This window comes from Canis lupus, chromosome 21 (assembly GCF_011100685.1).
Source record: "Canis lupus familiaris isolate Mischka breed German Shepherd chromosome 21, alternate assembly UU_Cfam_GSD_1.0, whole genome shotgun sequence".
Classification (NCBI taxonomy): Eukaryota; Metazoa; Chordata; class Mammalia; order Carnivora; family Canidae; genus Canis; species Canis lupus.
The window spans coordinates 27,843,320-27,856,737 of NC_049242.1; the positions used below are offsets into that span (position 1 = coordinate 27,843,320).

A 13,418-nucleotide genomic window follows, 5' to 3' on the forward strand; every position below is an offset into this window, starting at 1 on the left:
TCAGAGGACAAACATTATATGGTCTCATTCATACGGGGAATATAAAAATTAGTGAAAGGGATTATATGGTAAAGGAGAGGAATTGAGTGGGAAAAATCAGAGAGGGTGACAGAACATGAGAGACTCCTAATTCTGGGAAACGAACAAGAAGTGTTGCAAGGGGAGGTGGGCGGGGTGATGGGGTGACTGGGTGTCAGGCACTGGGTGGGGGGCACTTTTGGGATGAACACTGGGTGTGATACTATATGTTGGCAAACTGAACTCCAATAAAAAAATATACAAAAAAAGGAAGTGAAAATAGAATGAAGCCTCAATAGGAGAGAAACTAGGACAAAGACTATGAAATGGGAATCAAAGTAGTCAAAATATACACATATACAAAGGAATTTATTTATTTATTTATTTTAAAAAGATTTTATTTATTTATTCATGAGAGAAAGAGAAAGAGGTGGAGACAGAAGTAGAAGGAGAAACAGGCTCCCTTGTGAGGAGCCTAATGTGGGATTCAATCCTAGGACCTAGGATCATGACCTGAGCCAAAGGCAGATGCTCAACCAGTGTACCACCCAGGTGCCCCATGTAAGCATTTCTTAAATAAAATGATTATCAAGGACTTCAGAAAAAAAAAGGATGGGATGTCTTCAATCATGAAGGAGGGAAACTGGAGCTCATAGTTTGCAGCAATATTGAAAACATGAGCTCAGCTCTGCATACTCCTCCAATATGCTGAGAACCATGAGACTGCGTTTATAGATGTAGGGAGGAATTTAAAGGCGATCCTTCAATGTTCTTACCAAAAATTCTGGTAAGGTTCTGTTTCAGGTCCTGGGTGATATATGATTGCTTATTAGATTGCACAGCATGCGCAGAGGATGGTTGCTTGGCAATTATGACAGAAAAACCTTAGGGGTGGGGCTGTGGGCAGGGGAGTTATTTGTGCTTGGTCAGGATAGAACATAGGAGGTTAACAGATGAGCAGCTTCCTCTGATACCGAGTCACCAGAAAAGATTTCAGATTAGACTGGTGAGTGAAACATCCAGAAAAGTCAAAGACATGCCAGTCCCTTAGGAAACAGGGCAGGAACACATGGATCAGGAATGCTGAAAAAAAAAAAAAAAAAAAGGAATGCTGGACTTGGGAACTTGAGAAATGTATTTATAATTTTCCCTGGAGGCCCTGGTTCTGTGTTCCTTCTGGACCTCTCAGTTATTTTGTGGGACAAGGCATACTTCAGAATATAAGGGTGTTAAACTTGGGCCCCCAGATTCCAAACCCTGAAATAAATTAAATATTCAGTTTCCTCTACCAGGAAAGAAGTCTACACACATCAGTGCAGGCAGCTGAAAACTTAAAAAAAAAAAAAAAAAAAAGGCAAAATCTTTGCAGGGAAGTTCTCACCCTGGTTTGGGCAAACAGCAGGGATAGATTTTAAGAGGTTGGAGATTTAGGCATTGTTGAGAAGAAGTGTAATATCTTCGTATTTTCTGTAGATTTTGAAGAAAAGAATTTGAAAAGTGATAAAAAAAAGGTTAGAATTTAGTAATTATAAACATCTAATAATATAGTTCTTTCTACTATATTCTTCCTTGTACATACATACACATATAGCATCTTGACAGATGGAAAGAAAAAGTTTATAGGTCAAACCAAAGAAAGCATTAAAGAAAATATTATTTAATACTTACTAATTGCTGGAAAATCAGGATGCTTTTGGAAGAAACAGATAAATAAAAGATTTGTTTGATTTACTGCCTAAGCCTGAATAAAGGATTTGTTTGATTTACTGCCTAAACCTGAATTTTAAAGCAAAATGGCCATGGAGTAAGAAAATTATAAGAAACTATTACCGGAAATTATCTTTTCTTCAAAAATCCACAGAAAATATGAGGATATTACATTTCTCCTTCTCAACAATGCCTAAATCTCCTAAATCTCCAACCTCTTAAAATCTATCCCTGCAGTTTGCCAAACCAGGGTGAGAACTTCCCTGTAAAGATTTTTTTTTTTTTTAAGCTTTCAGTTGCCTGCACTGATGTGTGTGGACTTCTTTCCTGGTCAATTGAGGGACTCAGCGGTTGAGCATCTGCCTTCAGCTCAGGGTGTTATCCTGGAATCTGGGATTGAGTCCTGCATGGGGCTTCTTGTAGGGAGCCTGCTTCTCCCTCTGTCTGTGTCTCTGCCTTTCTCCCTCTCTCTCTCATGAACAAATAAATAAAATCTTAAAAAAAATAAAAATGGGTTAATTAATTAATCATTATGTTTTTATAATTTAGTAAACAAATATAATTGACATATAAAAAGCCTAAGAAGACAATTCATAGAAGAATGCAAATAAATAATCATTAATGTAAAAGAATGATCTAACTGGTAAATAAATGAAAATCGCTTTTTTTTTTTTTTTTTTTTGAAAAAGGGGCTAAAAATAATAGTAGTATCTGGAGATAATTCCATACATAATTTAGACATGTGCTGATGGTAGGAAGACTCATGAATTTCTGCCCATTCTACTTATCAGTTGTATGACCTTGGACAAATACGTAGATACTCCTGTGTTTCATTATTTTGCTTTAATATGGTTACTACAATAACTAAACAAGATAAGGTATAGATACTTAACAGAGGAACCAGTGCCATATTATTCAAGAAATGATAGTTTAATTTTAAATGTTATTTTTATTTTTATATTTATTTATTTATTTATTTATTTATTTATTTATTTATTTATGATAGTCACAGAGAGAGAGAGAGGCAGAGACACAGGCAGAGAGAGAAGCAGGCTCCATGCACCGGGAGCCTGACGTGGGACTCGATCCCGGGTCTCCAGGATCACGCCCTGAGCCAAAGGCAGGCGCCAAACTGCTGCGCCACCCAGGGATCCCCCTTAAATGTTATTTTTAAATTAGCATTGGGCAATATATATCAGTATATGTTGGTTATTAGTATATATTAAATGTCATATTATTTGATTCAACATACCCTTTTCTGAAAATCTATGCTGAGGAAAACCTTAAGATATGATAAAAAAATGATTTACATGAAGATAGTCATACAATGTTAGGTGCAAAAATAGTGGCCTGGAAAATTAACAAAGAATATAGGGATACTACATTAAATAAAATGAAAAAATAATACAATAATATCTATACAAAGCGATAAACAACTACATAAACAAATGAACATACATTGGTAAATAATATAGAAGTCAAAATAATGAATCTAAAGCAGCATATGCTCTCTGATTATTTCAATTGGGTAAAGTCTTGGAATATCAAAGAATTTATATTTTGTATACACAATTTAAATTTATCTGAGAGTAATAAAAATTCATTTGGAGATTGGTATGTTTGTCTAAGTCAGATAACAGACAGAAAAGTGTAACAAATTATCATCATCAAGAATTAGGAAAGATGAATAAAGTAGAGCTGTAAAAAATTCTGACTTAAAATTTAACCCTACAGTTATTAATATTAAATAAAAGACAAGTGTAGAAGAAGGTCTTTGGTGCATGCTTTGGAACCACATATGCAGGACTACTCAGGTTCCTGGAAAAATAAGTAAATGAATTAGAAATTAAAAATTGTATAATGTGTAGATAAAAAAACTAATCAGTTAAATCATTTGATTTATCTGAGAAAGGTATTCACATAAATGAACAACTTTTTTAAAACTGAAAAGCATTATGAAATAAAGAGTGATAAAGAAATGTATTATATAGCATTATTCTTATTAGTAGAATACACCACTAATATTTTGTCTTTTACTATTTTAATGAATGCAAACATATATTTAAGGAGATTTCAGATGTTCATTTCTTACCTCTTCCCTGAATTTTCTTTTCTCTTGAAGATTTAACAAATTAGTCATGGCTTCTACTGCAACTGGAGTGTCCATGCTTTGCAAAATTTTTAAAAGCTAGAAGGTATTAAAAATGTTAAGATTATACATAATGACCTTTTCCTTTCTGTGTTGCATTTTCATAGAACATATATGTTAATTTTTAGAAAAACAGAATAATATATTAAAACAATGAGATTAAAGATGTCAGGGTACCCTTGAAGAATGAAAATAAGATTGAGAAATGATCCACAGGCTAATTTGAAGATCAGTGCAGCTCTCCTATTTTCACTTAGATTTTGTTGTATTAATGTACCAATTTATCTAAAAGTTTACATTTCTCTATTTTGCATTTATATTAAAATTTTCAAGGTTGTGATGTATACCTGATAGCATCCTAATGTCACAGTTGAGACCAGATTTCATATTTTGTAAACTGTTTCTGAACTGATGACTCAGATGCCTGGGATGTCTTTCTTCATACTATATTTGTGTAAGTCATTTAAAGAACACTAAAGATTGATTTTACATGAATACAGTAGAATTTACTCACCGATCTGAATAGCCTGGGACTTTGTCAGCATTTCTCACATCCAAAGGGCTTCTGAAGCAACACCATGGTGGTCTGGAATAACAGTGATGCTACAGAACCCATCTTTCCCTTAGAAGGTTTCCATGGGCTGAAGTCTATTCATGCTCTCAATTCCATTTTGTCTTGCATACTTGGTAGCATTTATAGGCAACATCATCATCATCTCTGTTATCTGGAATGAGTCTTCACTCCACCAGCCCAGGTATTATCTGCTGTCCATCCTGGCAATAACTGACCTGGGCATGTCCATGTCTATACTCCCTACAATATTGGCTATGTTATGGTGGGAAGCCCAGGAAATCAGAGGAGGAGCTTGTTTTGCTCAGCTTTTCTTCATCCACACCTTCATGTTCTTGGAGTCTTCAGTGCTGCTGGCCATGGCCTTTGACTGATTCATTGCTATATGTCATCCACTTCTCCTCAGAAGACCTGGCCCCTGAGTGCAGCCTACAGCCCCTGTCCTATCTCTGTACTTCCCCGGGACAACCAGTCATTTCTTTTTATGTGTGGGTTTTGCTTGTATAAATCATATTTTACATGTAGACCGATCTGTGAGGTCCTTATGAGGAGCTCTGTTTTGAACATGAAATTCTGTAATGATCATCAACGATAAAGAAATCCTTAGATGTGGTTAAAAAAAAAAAAAAACTGAGGATGCACTACTGAAGCATCCTCACCAATGATGGTAATATTGGCTTGGGCTACTTGCTACAAAGTACAGGAGTTGTGATGCCCACCCCTATACTATTGAGGTGCTACCATCACTGTTGTGCTAATGTCCTCAGCCACCCCTTTTGCTTGCATCAAGATATTCTGAAATTATCCTGCTATGATGCCAGTGTCAACAACATCTATGGATTGTGTGTAGTCATTATCACACTGGGCAGAGACTCATTCCTCATCCTCCTCTCTTATGTCCTAATTTTCCATGCTGCACTAGGCATTGCATCTAATGACAAGCAACTAAAGGCACTCAACACTTGTTTATTTCATGTATGTGTGGTGCTTATCTGCTCTGTACCTCTAATAGGGGTATGCATGGTCCATCACTTTGGGAAGCACCTGCTTCCCATAGTCCACATTCTCATGGCTGACATTTGCCTGCTTCTCCCACCAGTACTTAATCCCATCATCTGCAGGTCAGGACCAAACAGATGCATTTTGGGATTTTCCACATGTTTAGGCAAAGTCAGAGTCTTTAGAAAATACCTGGCATTAATTTGGAGAAAATTTTCTTCATCAGATTCTTAACTGTACAACTTCCTAGATATGTGATTTTGGAGAATTCCCCAACTCTCTCATTTCTAAGTTTCTTCTTTGTAAATTTGAAATTTATCATTGCTCCAATGATCTCCCTGCATTTTATGAAGATCATCACAAATAATACATTTTGAGGATTTTAATATAACAATGTAACCTTTTTAATGGCACATTTTATTGTTTTTGAAAATAATAGTACAATTGAGATCTCTTACTAATTCAAAGACCCAAATCAGGTTAATCTTTACTATAGTCTGTGATCTTGCCCAGTGCCAGAATGTTGTGGAAAAACTTGTTTCAAGAAAGTAGGTTTGTCCTGTACTGGGCCTGAAATTTTGAAGACCTGCCAAACCCAATCTTCACTCTGTCAAATATTATCACTAAAACTGAATCCTTAACATTATCCTTTTCCACTTATCTGAGTGTCTTCTACTTACTCTCTTGTATAGCTATTAGAAATCATAATCACTAGTGTTGAGATAAGCATTTAGGTCATGATTGCTCACACAAAGTCAACATATAGTGAGTGGAAAAACTGAAGCAGGCATGCATTCACCCCATTGAGGTCAAGAGGATGATACTAAATCTAGAATATGTATGGTTTTGGACTGTGTTCACCCACACAATCAGATTATAACTTGGGACAAATACAAGCAGTCAAACATTAAATACAAAACAAAATTTTATTTCTGTTTATTGCCATGATGGAGTAACAGGGACCAGATTTACTCCCTCACCTCACCATAAAAAAAACTAAAAAACAGTGGTAAAGTTTATAATACAACAGTGCTAAGAAACTGGATTAAAGGAAGCAAAGACAATGATCTGTAACAAAAGGAAGAATGACATGAGCCTAAAGGTTGCCCCTACTTACTTACTGGAAATTTATTAAGTCATGAAGAGGGGTAGAGAACCCAGAGTCTCATGGTCCGCCTGAATTACAAGGCAGAAGACCAGAGAGGAGAAAGGTGCATGGAGACAGGTTTACGACCTCGGGACATTCCTCAGAAGTCTTCAGCTGTGTACCAGTCAGTGTATGAATGCAAAGAAACTACTGAGGCCAAGGAAAGAACCACAAGAAAGGCACAAATGGAGCAATTCTCAGGTCTTATGTATGACTGAGCAGAGCTCTTATTGTTGACAGACAGCATGGACAAACCTTGTAATAAAAAGAACATCTGGCCATGTACTTAGGAGGGTGTTACCTCAGTAACACAGTGAATTATCTGTAGATCAAAGGCTGTATTTGGTCTTTCCTAACAAAGCATGAAGAAAAGTCTTGAAAGGGTTAAAGCTATTTCCATGTAACTTTATGGCACACAAGAATAAAGGTAAAATACATGTTTAGAGAAATACAAAAAAAAAAAAAAGAGTACAGTTTATTTTGTGCCTTTCTTTTGGAAACCAACAGCCTGGGAGGAGCATAAAGTATGCCTCTTGCTATATTTTACAGGAATAGATTGCATGTTCTAGTCCTATAAGTGCCTGTTCTCAGACCATGATGAGGCTAGTAGGCCCACCTAATTCAGTGGATCTGTTAGGAATCTCATCATCGAATACATCTAGACAAGATTCTCAGTCGGTAGCTTGTCAATGAATGATGAAGTTCTTTGTCTTCATTTGTTTGACACTTAAAAACATCCCTCCATTTGGTTCAGAACTCAGGAACTCAAGACAAAAGATTTTTAAATTCTGGAGTACTTCTTAAATGGCTACACGTATACATATTTTTAAATAATTAGCACACGTATGGGAAAATACATTTAAAGAAATATCTCATAATATTAGGAGGGAGAGAAATCATGACTAAAATATGAAATAAGGAAAAATTATACATAAAAGATCAATGTAGAACACCAACTGTCGACAAAGAAGAGGTATGAAAGAGAAAGAAAAAGGTAAAGATTTAAAATTAAATATAATTTCAAAAAATTAAAAATAATTTCCAACTTTTAATGTCATAGATCCATACCTTAGAAAGGCCCAATTCATTTAGTAAATGAGGGTGAATTTTCAGAAATTTAAGGAGAGGATACTAATATATTACAAAGACTAAAGAAAAATCACAAGAAGTGACCTGAAAGAAATGTGAATTACAATGGTATCAGAATCCTTGATTTCCATGTGGACCATAAATGATCATTGTAATCATGCTTATAAAATCTTCTTCAACCAATATAACTCTCAGTTCACTAGAGCTGTGGTAACAAAGTATCACAGACTGAGTGGTTTAAACAACATAAATTTCTTGTCTCAGAGCTCTGGAGGCGGGCAGTCTGAGATGGAGGTATTGGCAGTGCTTCTTCCTTCTCAGAACTGTGAGAAAGTGTCTGTTCCATGCCTCCTGCCTAGATTACATGGTGCCTTCCCCATGTACATGTATTTCCTCATAGAGCTTCTTTTTTAAAAAAATAATATCAGTCATATTGAATTAGGAGCTCACCCTACTCCAGTATGACCTAGTTTTATGTTAAATTATTGCATTGATAATGACCCTATTCCCAAATAAGGTCATGTTCTAACATACTGCATATTGGGACTTCAACATATAAATTTATGGTAGGGAGGGACATAGTTCAACCAATAATGACTAAAGCCAAAATATCAATCATAGTTGAGGGGAAAATAATATTTCAGTCATAGATATTTTGAAATTATATCTCTTTTCATACTGTCTTTGGAAATTATATAAGGATGTGTTCCTGAAAAACTAGGGAGCTGTCTGTGAAATGGGAAGGCATGAGGTATGAAAAAAAAAGTGAATTTAAGACAGGAGAGTAGAGTAGGGCATTCCCAACTAGGCACACGAAAAGCAATCAGTTCGGATTGGAGCTACAGAATTGAGGCCACTGTGAGGGAGGTCTTTCAGAAGAAAAAAAAAGAAAAGAAATAAAGTCTGTTGAGATATTTTACATTTTATGTTTCTGAAAAGATAATTCAGATTTTCTTTGTCATTAAAATAATTTATTGGCTTTTACAATAAAAATGTTGGTCTGGTTTTATATAACAGCTGAATGTCTAAACTGTGTTTACTATGGACCAAGTTTGTTTTAATATTTGCTCTTGAGATTCTGTGTCTTATTCGATCCTAAACTTAGCTCCCTTTATGGATCTAAGATATCTTTTAGCAACTCTCAAGATTCAGTGTGTCCTGCTTCACACTCATGGAGGAAGAAATGTGCTGTTAAACAAATGTCTTGATTATGATTTTGATTATGTATATAAAGACCTTATTAGACACAAGAGAATATTTCACTGTATATGTACAGGTGAACAAAAACTATAAATTTGTAGGAGATAACTTTAATGCTTGTAGAGAATGATGGAGAAGATTGGCAAGGTCAAATAAAAATATTACTTCTCATACTTTGTAGTCAGTGCTTTATTTCGTAGGCCTAACTGTTGTCTTAGGGAGACTTGTGGAAACTTCAGTTGTGTGATAAAGAGATATTATTTTTTCAGTCCAAAAAAATCACATTCTGATAGGATATACATGATATATACCTGATTAATTCTAAAATTTGAAAAGTAAATATCTAATATCATCAGAGGTTTCAGAAGAAAACTGGCTACAGTGATTGGTAAGTGGTTCCTAAACTTGCTCTGCCTGAATAATATTTATGCAGTTGTTCTTGTGAGATGAAATCAATAATAATAATAATAAGAAGAAGAAGAAGAAGAAGAAGAAGAAGAAGAAGAAACAAGATAAAACTAACCACTTACTAAGTAAGGGACACTTTTAAATGCCTCAGAGACATTTAATTTGTATCTCAAATGTACATGTACCCAATGAGGAAGGCACTATTTTGACATCCATTTTATAGTTAAGGAAACTGAGGCACAGAAATGCTACATGAGTCACCCAAAGTCAAGCAGCTCATATGTGGCAGAGTCAGAACTTGAACACCAGCACTCTGGCTCCAGGATAAAAATGTAGGCGCTTATCAACAGGACTTTTGAAATTTGTACAGGTGAAATCATGGTTGTGACAGGGAAAATGTATAGAAAATAGTGTGGGAAAAGAACCATGGATCTATGTCTTTAGTGCTACTTGGAGAAACTCAAAGCAGCTATATGAGAGGAGGTTGGAAAAAAACTTAGGGTAAAGAAATAGTAAAATTTTAAAAAGCTTTCTATGCTAGTTCAAATATTTGAATTTAAATTAGCTAGTTCCAATAAATGAATGAATGAATGAATGAATGAATGGTTAAATAAATAAATGAGCTAGTTTCTTTTATATGTAGAAGGTCAGTAAGCCATAGAATTGACCCACATAGTCACATTCACATGGAGACACAGTGTATCTTTTTTCACATGTGTCAAGTATAAATGACAGTAATTATGTGCTTTATCCCCACTCTTCAACTTTTATTTATGTATACTTCAGGTTGCTTTTATGTTCCTTGGGATTTTAGGTTTGGGGAATAGAATCTAGAGGTTTGTGAGCAGTCTCCAAGGACTCAATCCCAGAGCTTGGTGTAAAGCTGGGATTAAAATGGGCTGTTTTCTTAGGAATATCCCTTAGGTGCTAGAAGCCTAACATAAAGGCACTCTCCATGCATTCCTCAGAGAGAAGTGTTAAGGGCTGTGCTGCTCGATGCTGTGTGTAAGTCTTGATTCCTTATGGAAGGAAAAGGTGAATCAGCTGGTGAACAGGCATTGTAGGAAATGCAGACATACATGGGTAGAGCAGCCTGAGAACTGGACCAAATGGCCAACTGCAGCAGGAAGGAAAAAACACATTTTATCTTTAGGTTATAATAAGATTATTTTTAGAAGTCTCAGGAAGATCCGATGCATTTAATATCATCCTGTCAGTTGTGTTGGATGAAATAAATTTCCATGTCGGTAGGAAGGGATGAGGCCAGTGGAGAGCTGCTGTTGAGAGGGGGCTCCTAGCATTGCTCCATAGTAAACAACGAGGACTCTCCACCTTGGCCTTGGCCATCATTTTTCTAGGCAATGGTTTCTTACTTGGCAAGGGTGTTGACATTTTTACAGACAAGTGAGTCTCTGCACTTTGTAGCATTTGTTCTTTCATTGTTGGATTGAACTAATAAATGACAGTTTCTTTTTTTTTTTTTTACCTTGATATGTTTCCTATTTTGAAAAAAAAATTTAAATGATAAAGTGAAGCTATGTCAAGGACAAAAATGGATATCTCTGCTTTATGTTTTTAAAATTTTATTTATTGAGAGAGAGAAAAAAAAGAGAGCATGCATGCCTGAGAAGAGGAGGGGCAAAGGGAGCAGGAGAGAGAGAATCTCAAGCAGAGTCTATGCTGATCTCAAGACCCTGAGCTGAAATCAAGAGTCGGATATGTAACTGACCAAGCCACCAGGAGCCCCATCTCTGCTTTGTTTTTGGCTAAACTGCTGAACCTTATATTCCAGTGCAAGTTCCTTTATCTCATTCTGAGTTGTTTGATGCATTCTGTAGTTTCTGAAACTGTGAAGTATCTTTCTCTGAAGATCATTGTGGAAGTAGATTCTTCTCTATTGAGACATGACTGTCCCAGAGAGCTGCAAAAAAAAAAATACCTTCTCTAGTACCAAAACCATTTGTGTTTCTCTATCCAGATTTCCAGTGTTTTTGAACTGGTAAGCAAGTGTTCACTCCATAGCAGTGGTAAAATTAACACCAGTAAAATCAATAGGTGCTCTGAGAGTACTGGATATGCTGTGGAGAGTGAGCAAGTGTGAAAAAGGCAAAACACAGTCCTCCTTTTCTCTTTCCCAACTGGTACTTGGTGCCATCTGTAAGTCATAAACAATGGCTATTTCTACTCCTGGCCAGTATCTCAAGGGGCCCTTATTATCTGATTTGGTGTCTGTGAGAGGCTGCTGGGCTTGGGTCAGAATTTCTTAACATATCAGTCAAAAGAATTAAGATTTTAATTGTGTGAGCACCTATACACCTGGATCTGTAATTTATTTTCATTATGGACTTCTTAAAAATATTTTCTTTCTTTGTCTTAGTCTTTTTTTTTTCCTTAAAGTCATTTTTTACTACCCCTGTAGCATGTTAACTTGACCTCAACTGTAGTCTTCATGTTGCCAGTGTCACTCTCCAGAATATATTTTCCAGAGTGGAATCACATCCTATTCTCCTTCAAAATGAATGATAAGCTCCAACTATTAGAAATCTTCACTGAGCTTACTGCAAAACTCCATGTTTGGGATTAGAACTCAATGAGCAGACAGGGTGGAAACTCTGAAAGTTGCCTTGACCTGCTTCATCAAATGGCTATGAGATATCTCATATATGTCCTTCAGTAACAGACTTACTATGTATTAAGCATGACATCAAATCTATGCTGAAACACTAAGCTAGCGATTGACATGGCATCTCCTTCTCCTTTTGATCTCTCCTTTGATCTCTATCTCTCATTCTCTCTCATTTTTCCCCTAGACCAGGAGCAACTTCACCTCCTTTGACCAGTGACAGGATGATATACCACAATAGGAGCATTTTTCACCCAGCCACATTCTTCCTCGTTGGAATCCCTGGTCTGGAAGGGGCCCATGCCTGGATCTCCCTGCCTTTCTGCTCTGTTTACCTTGTGGCTTTACTGGGCAATGCCACAATTTTGCTAGTCATCAAGATGGAGCAGACCCTGCGGAGGGAGCCCATGTTCTATTTTCTGGCTCTCCTTTCAACTATTGATTTGGCCCTTTCCACAACCTCTGTGCCCCGAATGTTGGGAATCTTCTGGTTTGATGCTCATGAGATTAACTTTGGAGCTTGTGTGGCCCAGATGTTTTTGATCCATACTTTTACTGGCATGGAGGCTGAGGTCTTGCTGGCTATGGCCTTTGATCGCTATGTGGCCATCTGTGCTCCCCTCCACTATACAACCATCTTGACATCCCGGATACTGGTGGGCATCAGCATGTGCATTGTGATTCGTCCAGTTGTGCTGACACTTCCCATGGTCTTCCTCATCTACCGCCTACCCTTCTGTCAGGCTCACGTGATAGCTCACTCCTACTGTGAGCACATGGGCATTGCCAAACTCTCCTGTGGAAACATCCGTGTCAATGCCATCTATGGGCTTTTCGTGGTTTCCTTCTTTGTCCTGAACCTGGTCCTTATTGGCATCTCCTACATGTACATTCTCCGAGCTGTCTTTCGCCTCCCATCACAGGATGCTCGGCTAAAAGCACTCAGCACATGTGGTTCTCACGTTGGGGTCATCTGTGTTTTCTATATCCCCTCAGTGTTCTCCTTCCTCACTCACCGATTTGGACACAACATACCACGCTACATTCACATTCTTGTTGCCAACCTCTATTTGGTTATCCCACCATCACTCAACCCCATCATTTATGGTGTAAGGACCAAACAGATTCGAGAGCGAGTGCTCCATGTCTTTATAAAAAAATAAGACTCATGACATGTTCTTTTACTAAGGATTTTCATCCATCTACAAAGACCTGTGTGTTCTTGCTTTAGCAAACATCTCTAGTCCTAATCTGTTGCTGCCAGATTGAGATACAAGCTGATTTATTCATAATTGCTGACTAATGGATTCTAAAACTCGTGGAAACTTCACTGGATCTCAAGTTCAAAGGGCTATCTTGGAAGGAGCTGTGTGGCCTCTGTCTGCATGTCTTCCCACAGAGTCCTTCATAATATAAAGCTTCTCTTTTTCTGGGCAAAGAATATGTTATATGTTTTTTTGTTTTGTTTTTTTGTTTTTTTGTTTGTTTGTTTGTTTTTTGCATTCTA

The 13,418-nt window shown here is 36.8% G+C and overlaps 1 protein-coding gene and 1 pseudogene across 1 annotated transcript; both read left to right on the forward strand.

Annotated features, from left to right (window-relative positions):
* The first annotated feature begins 4,452 nt into the window (after nucleotides 1-4,452).
* OR51W1P lies at nucleotides 4,453-5,629 on the forward strand (annotated as a pseudogene).
* A 6,506-nt stretch (nucleotides 5,630-12,135) lies between these two features.
* On the forward strand, nucleotides 12,136-13,074 carry OR52J3 (olfactory receptor family 52 subfamily J member 3). Its single transcript, NM_001388844.1, is given in 1 exon segment — nucleotides 12,136-13,074. A coding segment is annotated over 1 exon segment (939 nt).
* The last annotated feature ends 344 nt before the right edge of the window (nucleotides 13,075-13,418 follow it).